The following is a 23,432-nucleotide window of genomic DNA, read 5'->3' on the forward strand; positions in this document are numbered from 1 at the left end:
GGCCCTCAAAATATCCCTAAAGTCAATGCCACCCCTGAGAGCAGGGCACTGGCTCTGGTGGCACCCGCCAGGCTCAAGGACTGGGGACAAGCCCCAGCGGGAGTGGGTGGGGCCTTGAGGCATCTGTGGGGGCCCTGCTGCACCCTGTTCTGCTGGGTCTGCCTAACCCAACTGGAATCTTGTTCTCAGCCGTGCGGGCGCGCGGCCTGCAGAGCTGGGGAGGGCTCTCGCGGGCCCCCAGCCAGGCAGCCCCCTGGATCCTGGGACTTTTTCTCGTCCGTCATTTTCACTAAACAGCTTTCAGAGTATTTTTAGGCAAAACTGTATTCTGCTTTGACTAATTTTCATCTCTTTGACTTTTAAGTGGGAAGAGGTTACCGGACCAGGCCCATGGGTCAGGGACTGGCTTCCCACCACTGTCACACTAGAAAGCACTGGAATGAAAGGGCAGCCCTAAGGCTTGTCCTCCTCCCCCGCGACTGGCCCAGCAAGGGCTTTGTCCAGCTCCCCCCGGATTCCTGGATGGGCCTCATCCGTGAACACTGGCCTCATGAGGAAAAGACTCAGAGCTCCTTTGCTGGACAAAGAGTCTCCGGGCGCTCTTCTGCCCACAGGAGAACATCACTCCTGGTGGCCGGAGAGAACTGCAGGGACAATGCCTTGCATCTGTATTTTCAGAAATGGTGTCATTTTTTGAGCAAGGATATCTTTATTCTAAGACTCATGATTTCCAACCAATAAGACCATACAGGCCAACCTGGATGAGAGGCTCAGCAGAGAAGGAGGGAGGCAGAGAGCAGCGCCAGTTGCAGGAAGCTGAGGGAGCCTGGGGTGGGGTCAGGGATGGGGCTGGGTGCTGAGCTGGGCAGGGGACCTCAACCTTCACTTTGGCCGCCGCCTCCACAATGAAGGCAGCTGCCTCCATGTCCGGTTCAGTCTGATGGTTCTGACCTTTGCTGGGCTCTAAGTCACCGTCAGCATAATGGCTTCGTAAGACTTGAACGCCAGGGTCAGAAACAGCACTGCCACAGCGCCGCTCAAGGAACACGGACCAAGAAGACCGTCTCTCCTGGGGGAACCTGGAGACGGCTGCCCGGATTCTAAAGGACAGGGCCTGGCTCAACTGCTCTAGTCACACCATGGCATCACAGTGCCTGCAGGACCAGGGGCAAGTCCCTTAAACCTCTAGTCACAAGGCTGGTGGCACGGACGGCCTTTCCTCCTCTCTGCTGATCACCATACTAAAAAGGGGACTGGGGAGCAAACGCAAGAAGCCTGTGACCTTCCCACTGGACGGGAGCTTGTAACAGCCATGGCCGGAGAACAGCAGCTGAGGAGGCTTGAAGGAAACCGAGGTTGGGGGTCGGGGGGTGGCAATTCCAGGCCTTCTGAAGTCTCAGACCCCCAACTCTCCTGAGAGCACAAGCCTGATAAGCAAGGGAGCTGATGGCTGCGTCAGGGGAACTGAGGACCCCTGGTCCCTAAGAAGGGCCCAGGCATCACCAGCAGAAGCTGAACCCAAGCTGCTTAGCTGATACTGCAAGAGGAACCCAGAGAAGTCATTTAGAAAATCACTAAGTTAAAATACTTTTTTTTTTTTTTTTTGGTCTTTTTGCCATTTCTTGGGCCGCTCCCGCAGCATATGGAGATTCCCAGGCTAGGGGTCGAATCGGAGCTGTAGCCGCCGGCCTACGCCAGAGCCACAGCAATGCGGGATCCGAGCCGCGTCTGCAGCCTACACCACAGCTCACGGCAACGCCGGATCGTTAACCCACTGAGCAAGGGCAGGGATCGAACCCGTAACCTCATGGTTCCTAGTCGGATTCGTTAACCACTGCGCCACGACGGGAACTCCTAAAATACATTTTTAAGCTTAATTCTTAGAAAAGAAAAACCTTCATTATAACGAAGCTCAGTGGGAGGGTGAGCCCGAGTTCAGCGGTTTGCGTTAATGAGAAATAAAAATACCGGGATAGTCACCCACAGTACGGCTTCTCGAAGGGAAACAGAAAATAACTTCTGTTGTTTTAATTTTCTTGGCATTATCACCCTGTGATCACTTTCCTAAATTTTACAGACACCAGAACTCACTCCAGCTGGGGCCGAGGCACACCCTCCCCCGTAACTCATGGGCTAATTGCTGAGCTGAGTGGCTGTGGCAGGAGACTCAGAGCTGCTTGGATCCTGAGGGCCACCCTGTACCCCAGTTATGTCCTCCCACACCAGGCTTACCCTGTGGTTCTCCAACTGTGTGCCAAGGCACCCCAAAGCACCACAGCGAGCCCACGGGGGTACCACTGGCTATTTTACATTTGGGGGTGAATACGGCAATGCTCAGCATGAATGGAACACCAGGCAAACTGCTAGTCGGGGGCAGTTCAGTCTCAGTGTGACCTCATCTTTGGGAAGCTGAGTTTTTGGAGGCTGTAATAAAAAGCATGCACTGTGTGAAAGCCTGATGCGGAACAGGAAATGAAGGTGGCGGCGGCCAGTCTGATTCAGGGTTTGGGAAGGTACATGCAACAGACACACACACCCCATGAGCAGGTACGGTTAGTAAGAATAAAATGATTGCTTCTTCTTTCATTTTTGTGTTCTTTTTCCAAGTGGCCACTAAGGTGTTAAGATATAAATATCTCTTAGGATGTTTGTACTAATTAACACACAGAACTGTTAGGTACTTCTTTTAGTGAAAGGAAACTATGAAGAAAAAATTACTGAGACATAAGGCTGCCACGAACTAGGGAAGTTTGGGAACCTCTGGTCTAAACCATTTTCACAGAGGCCAGCCATCTGTGCCCAACTCTTTGCTGGCTAAATGTATTACACCAAATTCAAAGCTTCTTCCTCTTAAGAAAGTTCTTGGGAGTACCTGTTGCGGCTCAGCGGAAACGAATCTGATAAGCATCCATGAGGACTTGGGTTCGATCTGTGACCTCGCTCAGTGGGTTAAGGATCTGGCACTGCTGTGAGCTGTGGTATAGGTTGAAGACGTGGCTCGGATACCACATTGCTGTGGCTGTGGTGTAGGCCAGTGGCTACGGTTTCAACTCGACCCCTAGCCTGGGAACCTCCATATGCCATAGCTGCGACCCTAGAAAGACAAAAAAAGAAAAAAGAAAGAACTTGGATCCAGGTCTCGTGTTTATTCTCCTCCCCAGAGAAGCAAATGGATAAAAGGGGCCATTACTTTCTTGGAAACTGGCCTCTCCCTCTTCCCACCTTACCACAAAACACACATTCGGCAATACCTTCCCGTTCCAGATGCTGATGCTCTTTGACCCAGCTTCACCACTTCTGGGGGTTTAACCTGGAGAGGTCCTTGCACTGTTTGCAAATGCAAATCCTGGAAACAACCCAACCACCCAGCAGCAGCTCAGTGGCTCAGCCAAGGATGGTATTTACACGTGCTGGGAGCAAGTACCTCGATGGAACAAGGAGGCAACAATGAACGAGGCCCACGATGTAAAGGCAAGTGGCAAAACAGGGTTTCTGGTATGATCACATTAAATAAATTATAATGCACATATATTCTTATACACAGGAAGAAAATTCTTCTGAGGAAATGCACCTCAAACCACTACTAGGCACACCAAATATATTCCAGGGTTTCGGGGCTCAGTAAGGGAACCATTTTCCCGATTCTCAGCTGCTACACACATGCCTTCCTCGAATGGGCTGAAGCCCTTTTATAGAGCGGTTGCATCTTAGCAACAAGGGCAATCAAAACCCCAGTGGCTCGCACCAGTCAGAATGGCCATCATTAATAAGTCCACAGTAACAAATGCCGGAGAGGGTGTGGAGAAAAGGGAACCCCCCGGCACTGTTAGTGGGAATGTAAATTGGTACAACCACTATGGAAAACAGTATGGAGGTACCTCAGAAAACTAAATACAGGACTAGTGTATGACCCAGCAATCCCACTCTTGGGCACATATCTGGACAAAACGTTCCTTGAAAAAGACACCTGCACCCGTATGTTCACTGCAGCACTATTCACAATAGCCAAGACATGGAAACAACCTAAATGTCCATCGACAGATGAGTGGATAAAGAAGATGTGGTGCATATACACAATGGAATACTCAGCTATAACAAAGAACAAAATAATGCCATTTGCAGCAACATGGAACTAGAGACTCTCATACTAAGTGAAGTAAGTCAGAAGGAGAAATACCACATGATATTACTTATATCTGGAATCTAATATATGACACAAAGGAACCTTTCCACAGAAAAGAAACTCATGGACTTGGAGAGCAGACTTGTGGTTGATAGATGCAAACCATGGCCTTTGGAATGGATAAGCAATGAGATCCTGCTGAACAGCACTGGGAACTATATCTAGTCACAAATGATGGAGCATGAAGGAGGATAATGTGAGAAAAAGATGTATCTATGTATGTGTGACTGGCTCTTTTGCTGTACTGTAGAAAATTGACAGAACACTGTAAACTAGCTATAATGGAAAAAATAAAAATCATTAAAAAAAGAACCCCAAAAGCCTCAGCGGGATTTCTGGGGTGATAAAATTGATACGGGAAGGTAAAGGGCAATCACTAGGCACTAAAGCGGGAGGACTGACTCCTCCACGTATCAAGACGTATGAGAGGAGCTGGCCATTAGGGGTCTGCAGTGCTGGTGCAGTAGAACAGCCTAGAGCGACCAGAAGCAGACTCGTCATACACGGAGATTTAATTACGCAAACGGTGCCACTTGGTGCGGTGGGGGAAGGACAGTCATTTTAACAACACGTTCTAGGGAGGGAGAGATACGAAAGAAAAAAGAGGAGATCTCGTACCCCTACCCCCAACTCCTACCAAAATCGGTTCCCAGCGGATTACGGAGCTGGTGTGAATAATTAAAAATAAACTGTCTAGCAGACACCACAGGAGAATACCTTCCTGACTCTGAAGTGATAAAGATCTATTAAACAGGACATAAAATGTCTAACTGTTCCGGAAAAGACGAATGTAGATCCCACGAACACTGAGATCCTGTGCTCATCAATCAGCACCGCTGCGACCAGGCCACAGTGCGGAAGAGACACACGCGAAGCCCGTGGCCGACAAAGTCTCACGGGCAGAAGAAAGAGCTCCGCGGACCAACAAAAAGCCGGCATCCCAAACACAAACCAGGGACAAGGCCTGAACAGGGTGTTCACAAGAGGCTAGTCAGATGCCCAGCGACAAGGTGCTCAACCTCCTCAGCCGCCTGGGACCTGCATGCGACAACGCTGAGGCGCCACCAGAAGGGCCGAGAAAACCACACGATCACGTGTTCGGCGGGTCGGAACTGGGGCTCCCAGGCCCCCGCGGGCACACGCACCCTGGAAAACTCGGGCTGCGTCTCCTGAGGCTGAACATACGCACACTGACCTCGCAGGGCCGCCCCAGAAGTGCCGTCCCACGGTCACGGAAACTGCACGGGGACGGTCGCAGCAGCACTGCTGATGTGAGTCTGCACAGGAGTAAGTCCCAAGCCCACCTGTCAGCAGCTGGCCACACATGGGCCACTCTGAAGCAGCGAGCCTGGCAAAGTGTAACCACCCGCGATGGCACACAGGGACCTCACGCGTGACACTGGGCAGGCACACACAGCACGCGCTGTCTGACCTTCCTCACATGAAGTCTAGAGAAATAAGATGTCTGAGGTAGCGGAGGTGGTGGTGACCCTGGCCGGACGGCGAGGGGCTCAGGGTACGTTTCTGGGGTCTTGGTTGTGTTCTGCTCCATGATCTGTCTGCGGGTTATAAGGGTGTATTTATTCTGTGAAGTCACCGCCTTGTGTATTTACAATTTACATAGTTTTCTACATGTATATTGTACTTCAATAAAAAGTTGACAAGAACAAGTAGATTAAACTACACTGACAGAATTCAAATTAATGGTTACCTCTGTGGGGGCAGCAGGAGGGAAGGGAAGGGAACGTACACTTCTCCATCTGGGCGCTTGTTACATGGGGAAGTCCTTTTCGTGAAAATTCATCAAGCTGCTAACGGTTTTTCTTGCTTTTTCAGGCCGCTCCAGCGGCATAGGGAGGTTCCCAGGCTGGGGGTCAAATTGGAGCTGTAGCTGCCGGCCTCCGCCACAGCCACGGCAGAGGTGCATCTGCAACCTACACCACAGCTCATGGCAACACCGGACCCCTAACCCACCGAGCGAGGCCAGGGATCAAACCCACATCCTCATGGATACTGGTTGGGTTCATTACCGCTGAGCCACAATGGGAACTCCAAGCTGTTAAGTTTAAATGTGCACATTTTTCTGTATATGTGTTGTATTTTGATAAAACCAATTCACTCAAAATACTTTTGAGGGCAGGGAAGTCACGGCCCAGAGCACTGGGATAAGCAAAGGAACGAGGGAGCGGCCTGACCTCCTGCCCTCAGCCTAGCTTCTCTCCCCCCAGAAAGCCCACCTGGCCTGGCCTGAAGCCGGGGTCGGGAGCCAGATGAGCCCCATCCTCACACTCATTCAGGTGCTCTGAAGGCCTGGTCCTGGGTCCGGATGCCCGGCCAGCCAGTGTGTGCCCCGGGGCAGGGCGAAGGTCCTTCTCGCCACCGCGTCCCCTTTCTGGGAAGTACCTGGCCCAGATCAGGGACTCAGTAACCTGTGCGGCGTGAACGTCTTATTTGGGTCTTGGAAACAGGGTGGAGACACAGAAAGTACACCAGGCTCTCCCATGCCCTCTGTCACCCAGATCATGGTGACACACTTCATGAAACATCAGTGTCACCACAGGGCACGTTCCTGCTCGTTCTCAGCCCAGCAGCACCACGGCTGAGCTCTGGAAACGAACGGGGCCACGTGATGGTTCTGTTCTGCACTCGGCTGATGTGCTGGGCAGCCCACCCCCAACAGGCACCGAGTGAAGCATGCCCGTGTCCGCTGCGCTGAGACAAAGCCTGAGGGCAGCGGACACCGTGAACTAGTCGGTAACAAGGACTGTGAATTCCTGAGGCTGGCCCTGTGCCAGGCACACTGGAGGCGCCTGAAACCCCAGTTCCCACCCAGGGTCTGACTTGGGCTCCTTGTTCTACGTACGTTGTTTGCCTTTTCTGGGCCTGTACTGCTATGATCACACAGGGTAGCACCTAAAACACCCTCTGAGTGAATAAAAGAACCAGAAGCCACAACCAGAAGATTCCACACAGAGAACACCTGAGGAGTTCCCGTCAAGGCTCAGAGGTAACGAACCTGACTAGTATCCATGAGGATGAGGGTTCAATCCCAGGCCTCGCTCAGTGGGCTGGGGATCTGGTATTGCCAGGAGCTGTGGTGTAGGTCACGACGCACCTTGGACCTGGCGTGGCTGTGGCTGTGGTGTAGGCTGGCAGCTGCAGCCCTGACTAGACCCCTAGCCTGGAAACCTCCATATGCTGCAGGTGCAGCCCTAAAAAGACACCACCACCACCACCTGAATAGAGGTCACTCTGCATCACCGACTCTATCCATCGTTTCACCTCAAGGCACTCAAACGCTTGGAAGGGCTCCGAGGAGGCAGGTCGGACTGCTGTTCAGGGCCGTAGCCTTTGCGGAATGACCCACCTCGCCCCTAGGTGGTCAGCACCCAAGGGCAGGGCATACCACTATTTTTGCACCCTGGCTCCTGGCTAGGAAGGGCGCTCAGTGAAGGGTCCCATGAGGGAACTGAGGGATACTCACGGCCAGGAAGCCCAGCTTGCCTCCGCATCGGGTCTTGAGCCCCATGGCGGCCGTCAGATGGATCTCAACAAGCGTGCTGGGCGGGATTTTCTCCTCGGCACATTCAGCCAGGTTCACGGCGCACAAGGCCATGTGTACGTCTGAGCAGGCCGATCCCACTGGAAGCTTGCCTGTGGTGGCAGAAGCGGGTAAGGAACGTTGACAGAGTCCCACTTTTTCCTGCTTTCTCGAGCACAGAGCATGTGAACTCTAAGATCAGACAGTGCTGGATGGGCCATCAGCCCCTGTGACTCAGTGGCTGTGTGCTCTTCCACCTCACAGGGTGTTGGGGACAAGGGAAATGCATGTCCAGTGCCTGGTCCCCGGCCCCCGGCCCTGTGTAAATGGCATGGTTCTGACTGGTGCACAGAACTCGGAAGCTCAAACTGTGATGTTTCCCAAACTGTGTCAACGGCGTGGTCACGCTCTGCTAATACAGTCCTGTGCCTCCAAATGTTGCAAGAGAGGTAATAACATTAAAAAACCCAAACTGAGGAGTTCCCACGTGGCTCAGTGGTTAATGAATCCAACTAGGAATCATGAGGTTGTGAGTTCGATCCCTGGCCTTGCTCAGTGGGTTAAGGATCCGGCGTTGCCGTGAGCTGCGGTGTAGGTCGCAGACATGGCTCGGATCTGGCGTTGCTGTGGCTCTGGTGTAGGCCAGTGGCTACAGCTCCAACTGGACCCCTAGCCTGGGAACCTCCATATGCCGCGGGTGCAGCCCCAGAAAAGACAGAAAGACAAAAAAAAACACAAACCAAAAAACAAAAAAAACAAAAAACCCCCCACCAAACTGATGTGAATTGATTTTCATTCAGCAAGACCCCACAATATATGAGCAGACACCCTTTCGAGAGAGAGAAGCAACACAAAACTGAGCGGTGACAGCTGGACACGCCTTGGGTGAGGAGGCAGAAGGCCAGCAGAGGCCCAACAGCCCATCTGCGGTGACCCTAAAGCCCAGGACCAAAGTGCCCTTGCTCAGGCCCGAGGGCCCAGCCAGGCTCTGAGGCTCGCACGCTGCCGCTTGCTCTGGTCCTCACTGCAGGGTGGCCAGGACAAGTGGTCACCTCGCTTTGCTGAGGACAGGGGGGGAAGCTGAGCCCACGTCGAAGGTAAGACGGTGGCGCAGCCAGGCCTCCCGCAAGAGGCATCTTCCCCAGGGGAGGGAAGGGCTGTGTGGGGACCATGTTTTGGTCCCCGCTGTCCTCTCGGTGCCTTGCTCAGGGCCAGGCCCACAGAGTGCTTGTTCCATGCATGCGGCGGGAATGAGCGATGTGAACCATCCCAGCGGGAATGCTGAACCCGGTGCAGCCTCCTGATCAGAGGCCTGGGACAGGGCTTGTTCCTCCCCCAGGGGCCCCGACAGGAGAGAGACGCAGGCAAAATCTGCAGACGGGGCGCCTCGGCTGGCCCGTCTCTGTCTCCCGTTCACCCTGGGGCCTGGCACCACCCCACTTCCAAGCGGGAGCCCCCTCAGCCACCAGGCCTCCCATCCCCTTCCCGTGACCACGTGCCCTGCTGCTCTCTGCCCTCATCCTCTCACAGGGCCCCTCAGGAACCTCCCACCCTGAACTCTCTCTGACTTTGCTCCCCCTACACCAAGCCTCCTGACTGCTCCAACTGTCCCCTCTTGGGCAGCTTCTGCCCAACTCCCTGTCCCCTGCCTGTCCTTCCCACGCAGGTCTCCTTCTCCAGGGACCCCCTTTCACCACAAGCTCCCCTGGTTTTCATCCCACCTGCAGGCCACAGACCTGCTCCTTTTCTTGGATGGCGGATTCGGCGCCCCCCAGTGTCTCGCAGGGAAGTGTCCCAAGCAGAACTCCTCACCTTCTTCCTGTTTTCCTCGCCTTTGTGGTGGCAACACCATTCACCCAAACTCTCTCGAGAAACCAGGAAACCGTCTCAGCATTAGCTCCTACGAGGCCTCCCCGAAGCTGGTCTTAACGCTCTCTGCCCGAGGGAAACTTCGCGGCTCCAGGGGCACCGATCTGAAGCCGCCATGCCCTTCCCTGTGCGGCTCCCGTCGCCCTCCCCTTGCACAGCCCGCTTGGGGACCATTCTTCCCGAGAGCCACCCAGGTGGGGCTCCTCCTTGGGAACATTCTTCTGCGTGGAAGGCACACGCGCCTGTGCAGAGCTGGTGAACTCTGCACTCCTTCTTCCATACACATCAAGACTTTCCAGAAAGCCTTTCCTGAAAGCCGCCCCAACAAGTACCCCTTCCCTCCCGACTGCAACCCAAACCTTCTGCTGCCTCTACCACAATGAACTGGCATTCACTTGCTGACCTGTCTGCTTCTCTACCGCAGCAGGAGTATGTCGAGGGAATAAATGATCATTTCATTGAATCTAAGATGGCATCAATTTTAAGTTCCACCATTGATTTAAGTACCACCACGGGAAAAACACTGCCAACTCCACCGTGACATTCTATGCGTAGAGGACACAGCCAAGTGTAGACATTGTTACTGTGAAAAAATGCGCCTCTTAAACTGACGAACTACAATCTTTGCAGCCACGGCTATGGGTGGAAGGTCTGTCTAATCATCTTAAATGAACAGTGTAAAGGCAACTTCATTCAACCGGGGCAGAAAACTAGCAAACCAAGCCAGGTGGGGAGATGGCAGGTGGCACCTCGAGGCAGGCTGGGCAAGGCTGGCCACCCTCACCTGTGATGTGCAGCTGGTGCAGCCTGTGATAGGCCAGGGCTGCATCCCGGGCGCTGCTCTTGGCTTCATCCTCAAAGCCTGCCGAGGTGGCTGGGGTGGCCCGCCGGTGCTGGAAGACCTTCTTGAGCAGCCAGCGTACCAGGCGCAGCTTCTGCAGGCTGTAGCGAATCACGTTCCAGGAGAGGCTGCAGGCCAGGTCCAGGCGGGAGGTGGGCAGTGCCCGGCCCAGCACCGACAGGCAGGTTTGCAGGTTGGCAGCGGCAGCTGCAAAATCCCCCTAGCAAACAGCAAGAAGGTGCAATGTTCGCTGGCCTCGAAGCGGCCTTTTCATTCTGCTTGTTAGAAATACAAATTCCTGATCTGCCCCCGACCTGCCTGAGCCCCCACAGACTGCCCCCCGCCCCGGTCCAGGGCCTTCTCACCCTCAGTGCCCTCTCAGCATGTCCAGAGGGAGCCACCACCACTTCCAGCCTCCCCCATCTCTGAGTCACTGTCACAGCCACTTTCCTTCCGTTTTACATCTCAAGTCTTTCTTGAATTCCTGAACTCCAGGTCCTGGCCACCTGCCACCCGATCTCTTCTAGGAACCCCCCCCCCCCTTCGCTCTGTGCACTGTGTCTCCCCATCCCTTCACACAGCACCAGAAGGCATCTGTCAAACACAGGCCTGCACCTGCCTCGAGGAGGTACATCTGGGGACGCTTTTCTTGGGGAATCACCCTGCTCTAAGGGGTAGACCCCCAACAACCGCATCTACATTCTGCAGCCACAGCCCCGGACACGGCCCACAGTTCCGGGGCTGTGGAACAGATGGGCTGGCTGGTCAGATTCTTTTGTGGGTAATGCAGCTTGTGGCAGGAGAGCAAGCCCGTGGCTGCTGCTGCTGAGGGCTGTCCTGGTTCTTGTTCCTCCAGAGACACGGATGTTTAAGTCTTCCTCCAGTGCTGTGAATTGCCCCAAATCCTTCCCCAAAACTCCTTTATTGATTTCAGAAGAACACTTTCAGCTAATTTTCCTGCTCAAAAAACTTTCTTGACTCTCCAGAGAACTGGAGAAAAAGCCCCAAATCAGTTACTGAACAAACACCTCATTGACTCGGGCCCTGGCTCCACTATAAGCCTTAGCCTCCCCCACCCCCAGCACATCCTACACACCGGTTGTACCGTCTAGTCGCCAGTCCCCAAGCCCTCCTCGCCACCGGGAAGGTCCTTTCTGCCCGTGACGGCTCGGCCCAAGCCCCAGATTCCTTCAGCCAACGCTCATCTCTTGTGCCCAAGCTCCCACCACACTTCGTGGGCTCCCTGTCATACCACAGACTGGAGATCACCCACCGTCCAGGGATGGCTTCCCCCCGTGCCCTGGCCTCCACTGCCCTGACTGCTGGGGCGGGGTCCCTTCCTCCCCTGGGTCCCCTGGAGTACTTTTATGCACTGGGGTACAGGATACATGCTACTGAGTTAAGGACTGAGCCCAGGGGAGGCTGGGGAGAGGGGGCCGCAGAACTCACCCGGGCGAGGTCCAGGTCTGCCTGCTTCCGGTGCCTCCAGAAGGTGACCGAGGAGCGCGAATGTGGCCGGATCACTGGCTCCCCGTGGACCAGCAGCTTCACAAAGACGCTCAGGACGATCACACCATTTACCAGCCACAAGAGCAGCGTGGGCACCATCCAGTCAAACCAGCCCCCAGAACCTAAGGAGGAGCATCCCCGCTGAGCCCTGAGGAAGGGCCCCCTGAGGCGGCCCTGGGAGCCTGCAGGGCACGTGACCAACCCCGACAGCATGAGAGCAAAGAGACCCTACTTCATTTCCAGAAAAAGGGCAGATGTCAAGACTGCTACATTTACCAACAGTGTCTAAGTGCTTAGGGCACCTTAATCCACACCACAGGCAAGTGTGGGACAGCTCTAGAACCTAAGTGGGAACCCAGCAGCCCTCGTCACCATGGAGCAGAGTTTCACGAAGGTTAAACAAGGTGGGCTTGGGCCACCGGCATAACGACTCCGGCAGTAAGAGCACATCCTCCCTCAAAAGGCCCACCCCTGGCCCCCACAACTGTGGTAGTGCAGGGCCCTGATTTCCTCTGCTCTTTCTGACTGACCTTGGGTTTGCCTTTTTTTTTTTTTTTTTTTTTTTTTTTGACATTTTAGGGCCGCACCTACGGCATATGGAGGTTCCCAGGCTAGGGGTCTAGTCAAAGCTACAGCTGCCGGCCTGCACCACAGCAATGCAGGATCCAAGCCGTGTCTGCGACCTAAACCACAGCTCACGGCAATGCTGGATCCTTAACGCACTGAGCGAGGCCAGGGATGGAACCCGCAATGTCATGGTTCCTAGTGGGATTCGTTTCCACTGCGCCACGATGGGAACTCCTGCCCTATTACTTTCAAAATGCTACTTCTGCCAGCCCTTCTCAGAGGTGAGTGGATGAGGAAGCACCAACAACACCCCCTGGGCCTGGAGGACGAGCCGGGCAGGTGCACACAGGGCCTTGTCCTGCCACAGCAGCCCACCCACGGCTGGTGGCCCTCTGCCTACCTGACTCAAGCGACAGTACGCTGCGGCCAGAACCTGAGTGTGGGTGCGGGTCCGCGTCGTGGGCCCCTCCCCACTGCAGCAGGGCGGTCAGGGGGTTGAAGGAGAGGCACAGGAAGGTGAGGACACACAGCAGGATTCGCGAGCGGTCCACCATGCCCAGCGCTACAGGAGGAGAGTCTGGCTCATCTTTGACCTTCAAAATGGGGCCACAAGGTTAGAATGAATACTGCGTGCGTTTCGACAGCATTTTACTTCCATACCTGTATATCAGAATCAGACTGTTGAGATTTAACTTCAAGCCCCTTGGGTCGGATGGGACTAAAACCAGGAGGGAACTAAGAGGCTCACCCTCCTAGGGCTGCTCAGACCCCAGGACACTGGCCCTCCTGCCAGCTGGGAGAAGAATGCCACAACCAGGGGCTGAGGAGCTCGATCACAACAGAGAACACCCCGCGACTCGTTTCTGCCTAATTCCACAACAGGCAAACTAATCTGATGTGGCAAAAAAGATCGGAAGTTGTCTGAGGCTGGAGGGGTGTGTGAACTTCCTGCAAAGGTGTGCGTTGAAGCGAGATAAAAACGTTCTTCATCATTTTTTTGACTAGCCGAGATTTATTCATTTATTATTATTTTTCAAACTGAAGTATAACTGACCTACCACACTGTGCTGGTTCTGGGTGCACAAGTCAATAAATTATAGTGACTTGATATCTTTGTACATTACAGCACCTCCACGTTGTCTAGTTACCAGCTGTCACCACACAAAAGGACCACAGCATCACTGACTGTACTCCCAGGGTGTGTATTTCATCCCTGTGACTGGACGCTTGTATCTCTTCATCTCTCTCACCTCTTCCGCTCACCCTCCCATCCCAACCCCTTCCTCTCTGGCAATCACCCATTTGTTCTCAGGATCTATGAGTCTCTTTGTTTTGTTGTGTTCATTGGTTTTGATTTTTAGAGTCCACATTTAACTGAAATTACAAATATTTCTCTTCCTCTGTCTGACTCATTAAATTTAGCATATAACACCCGCCAGGGCCAATCCATGTTGTCACTAACGGCAAGATTTTGTTCCTTTCTTTAAGGCTGACTAGCACATTGCACCTGTACCCCACATCTTTATCCATTCACCTACCCACGGGCACTTAGGTTCCATATCTCAGGCTCCTGTAGATAACGCTGCAATGAATGCTGGGGGTGTAATACAGCCTTTTGAATTAATGTTTTTGTTTCTGTCCAATAAATATCCAGAAGTGGAACTGCTGGTTTGTATAGCAGTTCTATTTTAAATTTTTTGAGGAATCTCCATACTGTTTTCCATAGTGGCTGCACCAATTTACATTCCGACCAATAGTGCACCAGGGTTCCCTCTTTTGCACGTCCTCACCAACACTTGTTATTTGCCGTCTTTTTGATGATGGCCACCCTGACAGGGGGGAGGTGCTACCTCACTGTGATTCTGAGTTGCATTTTCCCCTGATGATTAGTGACGTGAAGCATCTTCTCATGTGCCGGTTGGCCATTTGTATGTGTTCTCCAGAAAAATGTCTACTCATGAACTTTGCTTTTTTTTTTTTTGGCTGCACCAAAAGTACAGGGGCCAGGGATCAAATCTGTACCACAAGAGCAACCTGAGCCACAGCAGTGACAACAATGGATCCTTAAACAGCTGAGCCACCAGAGACCTCCCTTCTGCCCATTTTTATTTTTTTTGCTTTTTAGTGTTGCACCCCCTCATCTGGAGGTTCCCAGGCTAGAGGTTGAATCGGAGCTGTAGCCACCAGCCTATGCCACAGCCATAGGAACATGGGATCTGAGCCACGTCTGTGACCTACACAATAGCTCATGGCAACACCGGGTCCTTAACCCATAGAGCAAGACCAGGGATCAAACCCACATCCTCATGGACACTGGTCAGATCCGTTTCTGCTGAGCCATGACAGGAACTCCCTCCTGCCCATTTTTAAATTGTTTTTTTTTGACACTGAGTTCTATGAATTCTTTACATATTTTAGAATATTAACCCCTTATCAGAGATACAGTTTGCAAATATCTTCTTCCATTCAGTAGGCTGCCTTTTTGTTTTGTTGCTAGTTTCCTTCCCTGTGCAAAAGCTCTTTTAGTTTGATGTTGTCCCATTTGTTTATATTTGCTTTTGTTTCTCTTGCCTGAGGAAACATATCCAAAAAAACATTGCTAGGACCAATGACAAAGAGCATACTGCCTGTGTTTTCTTCTAGGAGTTTTATGGTTTCAGGTCTTACACATAAGTCTTTAATCCATTTGACTTTATTTCTGTATATGGTGTGAGAAAGTAGTCCAGCTGATTCTTTCGCATGGAGCTGTCCTATTTTCTCAGCACCATTTAGTGAAGAAGCTGTCTGTCACTTCTCCTTTGTATATTCTTGCCTCCGTTGTCATAGATGAATTGACATATCAGTATGTGTTTATTTCTAGGCTTTCTATTCTGCTCCATTGATCTATGTGTCTGTTTTGGGGCCAGTCCACACTGTTTTGATCACTGTAGTTTGAAATCAGAGAACATGCTATTTCTAGCTTTCTTTCTCAAAATTGTTTTGGCTACTTGGGGTCTTTTGTGTTTCCATACAAATTTGGAATTATTTGCTCTAGTTCTGTGAAAAAAATGTCATTGGTAATTTGATAGGGATTGCACTGAATCAGCAGATTGCCTTGACAAGTATGGCCATTTTAATAGTATTAATTTTTCCAATCCATGACCGTGATACTTTTTTGTTTGTTTGTTTCTTTTCAGGGCCGCACCCGTGGCATATGGAGATTCCCAGGCTAGGGGTCTAATTGGAGCTACAGCCACTGGCCTACATCACAGCCACAGCTACAGCAACACCAGATCCGAGCCACGTCTGAGATCTACACCACAGCTCAGGGCAACACCAGATCCTTAACCCACTGAGCAAAGCCAGGGACTGAACCCACAATCTCGTGGTTCCCAGTCGGACTCATTTCCTCTGTGCCACTACGGGAACTCCTATATTTTCTTCATCTGTTTGTGTCATGTTCAGTTTCTTTCATCAGTATCTCATAGTTTTTCAAGCACACGTCTTTTACCTACTTGGTTAGATTTATTCCTAGGCATTTTATTCTTTTCAATGTAATTGTAAATGACACTGTTTTCTTAATTTCTCTTTCCTATACTCTGTTGTTAGTGTTTAGAAATGTAACAGATTTCTGGGTTTTTGTTTTTTTTTTTGTCTTTTTTGCCATTTCTTGGGCGGCTCCCTCGGCATATGGAGGTTTCCAGGCTAGGGGTCTAATCAGAGCCGTAGCCGCCAGAGCCACAGCAATGCGGGATTCGAGCCACGTCTGCGACCTACACCACAGCTCACAGCAACGCTGGATCCTTAATCCACTGAACAAGGCCAGGGATCAAACCTGCAACCTCATGGTTCCTAGTCGGATTCGTTAACCACTGCGCCACGACGGGAACTCCCAGATTTCTGTATATTAATTTTGTATCCTACAACTTCACTAAATTTGTTAGTTCTAATAGTTTTTTCTGATCTCTTTAGGATTTTCTAAATATAGTATCATGTCATCTGCAAACAGTGATGTTTTTACTTCTTCCTTTCCAATTTGGATTCCTTTTACTTCTTTTTCTTGAGCTGTGGCGAGGACCTCTAATTCTACATTGAATCAAAGTGGTGAAAGTGGGCACACTTGTCTTGTTCCTAACCTTAGAAGAAACGTTTTCAGCTTTTAATCTGTATCTATCTTGATTACTGTGAGAGCTACAAAAGTGTGCATTTGCTGAAACTCATCGTACGGTCTGACACTAAAACAGATGTATTTTATCACATATAAACTCTAACTCCAAGCTGATTAAAGAGCACACTTCAGCGTGAATATATCTACAGGAGCTTGGCTTTCCTGAAACTACAACACTGTTTTGTTTTCTCCCCTTTCTACAGAGGGGGAAGTGGAGGCAGAGCCCCTGCCCGCCCAGGGAGTCTGGGGGTGGAGGGAGGATGGAGCCAGAAATCGCCCCTGACTTCCAGTGTGTATACACCACACCACTCCTTTTCAATGCTCTAAAACCATTTGAAAATTTCTCCTGATGATTCAGATAGCTGGCTACTTCAAAGTATATGCCATATGGACTTTTGCTACCCAACTGAATCATAGTTTATAAAATTTTTCAAAATAGTACTTCCTTAATAAAATTAAGTACATGATATAAAAAACAAAAACACCACCAAAAAAAACCAAACCAAACAAACAAACAAACAAAAAAACCCAGCCTGATCAAAAACTTATGCTAGAAGGGCACCTGGTGCTTTCAGAGCCAGAAACCGCCAATGTCAAATGTGGTATTAACCACAGCGGTCTGCACAGGTTCCTGGGAAGATTAGGCTTGAGCCTTTTCTAACCAATTCCATCAAACAATTGCCAAGGGCTTTCTTCCACAATTACAGGCCCTTGGTAGGAATGTTGTCTGTTAGACTGCAAATTGCAATTTCCTGAAGAGGACCCAGAGGCAGCCGCATCCAGCCCAACTATCAACCTCCCAAAGTGGTCTTGCCAGGCTCATTACGGGCAAGGGAAGTAATGAGGTGCCTCCAGCAGCTCTAGCTCCACGCCAGCTGCTGCGTGTTCCCGTTCTGGATCTGGCCCTTATTCCTCTCTGATGGGCCCTTTCAGCAAGAACCCATAAAACCGGAGGCTGTCTTCCCACCCAGAGTCGGTTTTCTTTTTCTTTATTCCCCAGTACCTGGCTAATTTCACAAAATCCTTGTTCCTCTCCAGCCCAGGGCCTCTGAACACCTGGCCTGGGCCTCTGCCTGTGGCCTCTCCTCTAGTAACTCAGGGGAGACGGGAGAGATTCCAGGGGTCAGGGGATTTCAAAAGCTCATTACCTTTGCATCCTCCAACAGAGGGCTTCCTGGCTCAGAGTCGATGGAGTAGGGGGAGAAGCCCGCCTGGGACCCTGAGTCAGAGGCCGGAGGTGACATCAGAAGGACATTCTGATTAAAGTCATCGATCTTCAGGTCCACGTCATTGTCCACCAGGCTTCCCAGGTCAATGCCTTTCAAGAGCTCTGCAAAGAAAACCCCACCTCGCACATGGTCCGCTTTACAACGTCCCACCTGGGCTGGGGCGGGGCTGGGTGAGGGACGCACGGCCCCGGCCCCGGCCCCTGCCCCTGCTTCACCCCTGAGGGCATCTACACATATCGGTGAGAAGTCCCCCGTGCCCAGCACAGGACTCGACCCACAACCAGAAGATCTGAAACCCTTTTCTCAATGAGCACACTCACTGTTCTTCTGATTTGCCAGCTTCAGCACCATGTTCTCCTGGCGCAGTTTATGATTGACCTGCTGCAAATACTTGATGTAGTCAATGGCCTTCCTCAAAACACCAGACTTGTGCATCTGGGAAGGGAGATGGGTGAAAAACACAGCAGCATCAGATCAGCCTGCAGTGAGGAGAGCAGAGGCCCTGAGCTCAGGTTCTGGAGTGGGAGGTGCAGGGTTCAGGTTCTCACTTTTAACTGTGCAACCCAGGACAAGTTACTCAATGTCTCTGAGCCTCACTTTCTTTCTTTTTCTTTTTGTCTTTTTTTTGCCTTTTCTAGGGCCGTTCCCAGGCTAGGGGTCGAATTGGAGCTGTAGCCACTGGCCTACGCCAGAGCCACAGCAACGTGGGATCTGAGCCTCGTCTGTGACCTACACCACAGCTCACGGCAATGCCGGACTGTTAACCCACTGAGCAAGGCTAGGGACCGAACCTGCAACCTCATGGTTCCTAGTCGGATTCGTTAACCACTGCGCCATGATGGAAACTCCCTGAGCCTCACTTTCCTTCTCCATAAAAGAGTGATAATGACAGTTTTTGAGTCATAGGCTTGCTGTGAGGCTTAAATGAAATAATATGTGTAAAGAGCTTAGACTCTGGCCTAGCACACAGTAACACTAACTATTAGCTCTTACTCCCACTTCTTATAATAATTCTAGCATCAAAACAAACTTTAAGGAAAACAAATGGCAAGCAAAAGACCAGAGCACTGCTGGATGGTTAAGTAAAGGTGTATTAGTACCTTTCAGATTTGCAGGCTACAAGGAAAATTACATTTTCTTGCAAAATAGAGGTAAAAATAAACAGATAATAGGAAAAAAAACTCCTATGTGCCAAAGCCAAAAGATATATTCAGTGCAACACCAGAAGGGTATGAAAAACCAATCTACTCTGCCTGCTCTTGGCCATTTTGTCTCTTCCCTTAAAGGTTAAAATATTGCGAGCCATCCCTGAATACAATCAAACATATGCCAAAAATGCCATTAGCTGACTCAAAGGTACACTCGGCCGGGTACTTGGCCTTCGGTGAGCAGCCGGTGTCTGTGGCCATCACTGCAGAGCAGAGTCAAAGGTCCAGGCAGGCCACTGCTTTACCAGCTCCTCGACAGTTAATATTTAATCGTCTTGGAATTTAAGACACAGAGATGCGTTAATAAGAAAGCACCTCTAACTTTCTTGCCTTCACTCAGCTTGGGCCTGGCTCTTCCCTGAATTCCCGCAGCAAAGACGGGAGAGATGATGGGCACAAACGCCATTCTGCTTGGCACCTACCTTGGCATCTGTCCCCATGACCAGGTCCTTCAACTCAATGATTTTGTCATTGATGGAGGAGCGGTACCGCTTCTCAATGATGTTGTGTGTCGTCCGCCTTTCTCCTTCTTTGGGGGGCTCGAGCTGCTTGACCCCCCCAGGCACCTGCTTAATGGGCACTTTCTCTTGCCCCATCATCACAGGCATTGTGGTCAGAATGGTCCCATTGCTGCCCACCAGGGTCTAGAACAGACACAGATGCAGAGCAGAGGGACTGCTTGGTGAGTCTGAGGAAAGCGACCTCGAAACACAAACCTGCTGGCCTCGGCCACGTGGCACCACCTGAAGATGCGCTGTGTGGTCTGACTGCCTTCCTGGGTTAAATCAGGCTCAGGAGCCTTAGGAGCCACCATACCTCAGGTGCTCTGCCCCTTTCCAAATCACTGCTGATTAATCACATGCCACACTAGCATTAGCACAGATAAATGCTAACCTTTTCTTTTCTGTTTTTGAGTAAATGCTGACCTTTGAGGTAGGGGCGTCTGAATCACGTCATATGACTCCTGCTTTGCTGTCACACTGTTACCACCCCGCGTTCGCATGCGGCGCACCAACCACATCACTGGCCCTAAGGAAAGCTTTCTCATGGTGTAGGACACATTTTTCCTCTCTCATGCCGGTGAAGTAACTTACTGCATTTCCTCATACAATTCGACCATCAAAAGCTCAAGGGCAGAACTGACAATCGAGAGAGGCTTTTTATTAAACAGACTACAGAGGGAGGGATCCCCCTCAAACCTGCTTTCCCACTCTTTGTTCCTATTTTCATTAATTTTAATTTTATTTTTGCTTTTTAGGGCCGTACTTGCGGCATATGGAAATTCCCAAGCTAGGGGTTGAATTGGAGCTGCAGCTGCTGGCCTGCACCACAGCCACAGCAACGCCAGATCCTTAACCCACTGAGCAAGGCCAGGGTTCGAACCCACATCCTCACGGGCACTATGTCAGGTTTTCAACCTGCTGAGCCCAAAAGGGAACTCCAAAAGGGATGATTTTTCAATCTGACTCTAGAGCTTCTGCATCTATTCAGCATCTGGAGATTTCGTTAACATCTCTGAGGCCTAATACCCCCAAGAAAGGGGGTGGGGGCATCTCTTACCGGTACTTGAAGGGCAGCCGTCTGGATGGGGGTGGTGAGGGCAGTGAGGGCTGGGTTCTGGACTGCGGCCATGACAGGGCTGCCATCTGTCTTCAGTGTGGTCAAAACAAGGGAATCGGTTTTGATGATCTGAGGCTGCACCAGGACCTGGAAGCCAAAGGAAGAAAAGGAAAAGGAAGGTAGCATGATTTTTCTGTCTTGTATTACTTCTTCTTCTTTTTTTTTTTTTTTTGTCTTTTTAGGGCCGCACCTACTGCATACGGAGGTTCCCAGGCTAGGGAGCTAATTGGAGCTGCAGCCGCCAGCCTATACCACAGCCACAGGAATGCCAGATCCGAGCCGCATCTGCGACCTACACCACAGCTCAGGGCAATGCCGGATCTTTAACCCACTGGGTGAGGCAGGGGTTGAACCCACAATCTCATGGTTCCTAGTCGGATTCGTTTCCCCTGCGCCAAGATGGGAACTCCTCTACCTCGTATTACTTCTTACTACATGGACCCTCTAGGAAAGAATAATAGAATTTTTATAAAACTGAGAAGACAGATTAATTCCTAGGTGGAGGGGGAGAACGAGTACCACTAAAGAGGATTCTAGGTCCTAAGGCTAAAGGCTGAGGAGAGCAAAGCCAGTGGCCCAGCAGCAGGGAGAGAGCAGGCAGGGCTTGGGGTGGATGGCGGAGGGAGAGAGCCGATTTCAGGCAACTTAGGAATGCTTAGGAACATGGCTGAGAAGCAAAAATGGCAAACCTCAATTTTTGTTGTTGTTGTGCTCTTTTTAGGGCCACACCCACGGCACATGGAAGTTCCCAGGCTAGGAGTTGAATCAGAGCTGTAGCTGTCAGTCTATACCACAGCCACAGCAACTGGAGATCTGAGCTGCATCTGCAACCTACACTGCAGCTCATGGCAACACCGGATCCTTAACCCACTGAGTGAAGCCAGGGATCGAACCTGCATCCTCATAGATGCTAGTCTGCCAAATCACAATGGAAACTCGATTTTTTTAAAAAAAGGTAAATTACTTCCTTAGTAAGAAACAACCTAGGAGTTCCCGTTGTGGCGCAGTGGTTAACAAATCCGATTAGGAACCATGAGGTTGTGGGTTCGATCCCTGGCCTTGCTCAGTGGGTTAAGGATCCGGGGTTGCTGTGAGCTGTGGTGTAGGTCACAGACGAGGCTCAGATCCCACGTTGCTGTGGCTCTGGCGTAGGCCAGTGGCTACAGCTCCAATTAGACTCCTAGCCTGGGAACTTCCATATGCTGCAGGTGTGGCTGTAAAAAGAAAAAAAAAAAGGAAAAGAAAGAGAAAAAAGAAAAAGAGAAAAGGAAGGAAGGGAGAAAGGCAGTCTGCTATAGTACAGACTTAAAGATATTCTGGCACACTTCTTTCCAGTTTTGTTTTTTTTCTCTTTTGGCTGTGGCATGTGGTAGCTTGACATGGGATTTCAGTTCCCAGACCGGGGACTGAACCTGGGCGACAGTGTTGACAGTGCCGAGTCCTAACCACCAGAGCAGCAGCACTCCCTCTTCCCAGGTTAAAAGCCCTTGTACATGCAGCGCGTACACCAGCAGGCACCGAGTTTATGGGAGTGCCAGTGCTCACTGACAGATGCGACCTGCCTGGGGCTCAGGGGTGCCTCGCTAAGGTTCAGGCACCTCTACCTGCCCCACAAGCTGCTCCCTTACACTCTGCTGGCCTTAGCACACAGACCAAACCAAAGACCAGCCCACAGCCCCGACTGGGGCCACCCCGACTCCCTGTCAGCCACCTACCGGGACCTGCTGCACCTGGGGCGCGGCAACTGTCTGCACCGTGGCCGGGGCGAGGGTCTGCAGCGTGCCGCTGGCCGTCTGCGTCAGCACCCGCTGCGCCTGCACGGTCTGCACCTGCTGCTGGATGGTGACCGGCTGCACCTGGGAGGACGTCACCAGGCTTTGGACTTGAGGCTGAAGGACTTGGGAGAAGAGGAGCAAAAAGTTACTTGGACGAGGACTGCGCTCTGTGACTGTGGCTGCAGCACGAGCTGAGAACGGAGGGCCTCGCGCTGCCGCACCTCCCCACCTGCTGCGCAGGAAGATGTGCACAGCCATCTACAAGTTGGTTAGGGGGCACGAACACGCCATGAGGGCTGCATCGACTTCCAAGGGAACAGTACAAATGATTTTACTGCTCTGGGTGCTGGGCTGGAGGTGAGGGAGGCTCATCGGCAAATGACTGCACCCGGCAAGGGAGTGAACAGACTCTGGGAAGGAACCAACACCTCCCCGGGGCTTCATTTCCTCCCAGGCAACGAACAGCAAGCGTGCTTTGGGATGACTGACTCCGCCTTTTGCTTTTTGCCTCCCCAGCCCTTAAATTCCCTGAAGCCCACGGAAGAACTGTTAGAGCCTCTGGAATTAGTGGAGCAACAGTAATCCCACCCAGGGCTCCCCACGGGGTTGGAGGGAAACGTGATGGAAAGGTGCTGGGACACAACACAGCACCCAGAGTCACTCATTCACCAGCGCACACCAAGGGCCCACTGTGAGGCCAGCAACACGGAGACACGGCGCCTCGGTTAAGAAGCATAGTCTTCTCCATACTGGATGCTCAGGAGATGCCTGCTGGATGAGTGGTTCTCAACCCACTGGTGCTGAGATGTGCCTGGTGCCTGGGTAAGTTTCAAGACTAATTGATTTAAGCCTCCACCTCAAGTTACCAGGACGGCCCTGGGTCTACTGTGCCTGTTGGAGTCTTTGACCAAGTATCCTTGAAGCAGGCACAGCAGACATCCAA

At 51.6% G+C, this 23,432-nt stretch overlaps 1 protein-coding gene across 3 annotated transcripts in view; it reads right to left on the bottom strand.

Annotated features, from left to right (window-relative positions):
• The window catches only part of SREBF2 (sterol regulatory element binding transcription factor 2), a 65,692-nt gene that overhangs the window by 14,609 nt on the left and 27,651 nt on the right, over window positions 1-23,432 (bottom strand). For 2 of the 3 annotated variants that reach the window (XM_047786123.1, XM_047786124.1), the window contains exons 3-11: window positions 22,430-22,611; window positions 20,655-20,801; window positions 19,517-19,738; window positions 18,207-18,321; window positions 17,806-17,987; window positions 12,911-13,103; window positions 11,884-12,065; window positions 10,378-10,654; window positions 7,668-7,837 (exon numbers count right to left, since the gene is read on the bottom strand). In XM_047786123.1, the coding sequence (XP_047642079.1) occupies window positions 7,668-7,837; window positions 10,378-10,654; window positions 11,884-12,065; window positions 12,911-13,103; window positions 17,806-17,987; window positions 18,207-18,321; window positions 19,517-19,738; window positions 20,655-20,801; window positions 22,430-22,611 (1,670 nt within the window). The remainder of the gene's footprint in view (window positions 1-7,667; window positions 7,838-10,377; window positions 10,655-11,883; window positions 12,066-12,910; window positions 13,104-17,805; window positions 17,988-18,206; window positions 18,322-19,516; window positions 19,739-20,654; window positions 20,802-22,429; window positions 22,612-23,432) is intronic. The other variant, XM_047786125.1, reaches the window with a different exon arrangement.

This window comes from Phacochoerus africanus, chromosome 7 (assembly GCF_016906955.1).
Source record: "Phacochoerus africanus isolate WHEZ1 chromosome 7, ROS_Pafr_v1, whole genome shotgun sequence".
Taxonomy (NCBI): Eukaryota; Metazoa; Chordata; class Mammalia; order Artiodactyla; family Suidae; genus Phacochoerus; species Phacochoerus africanus.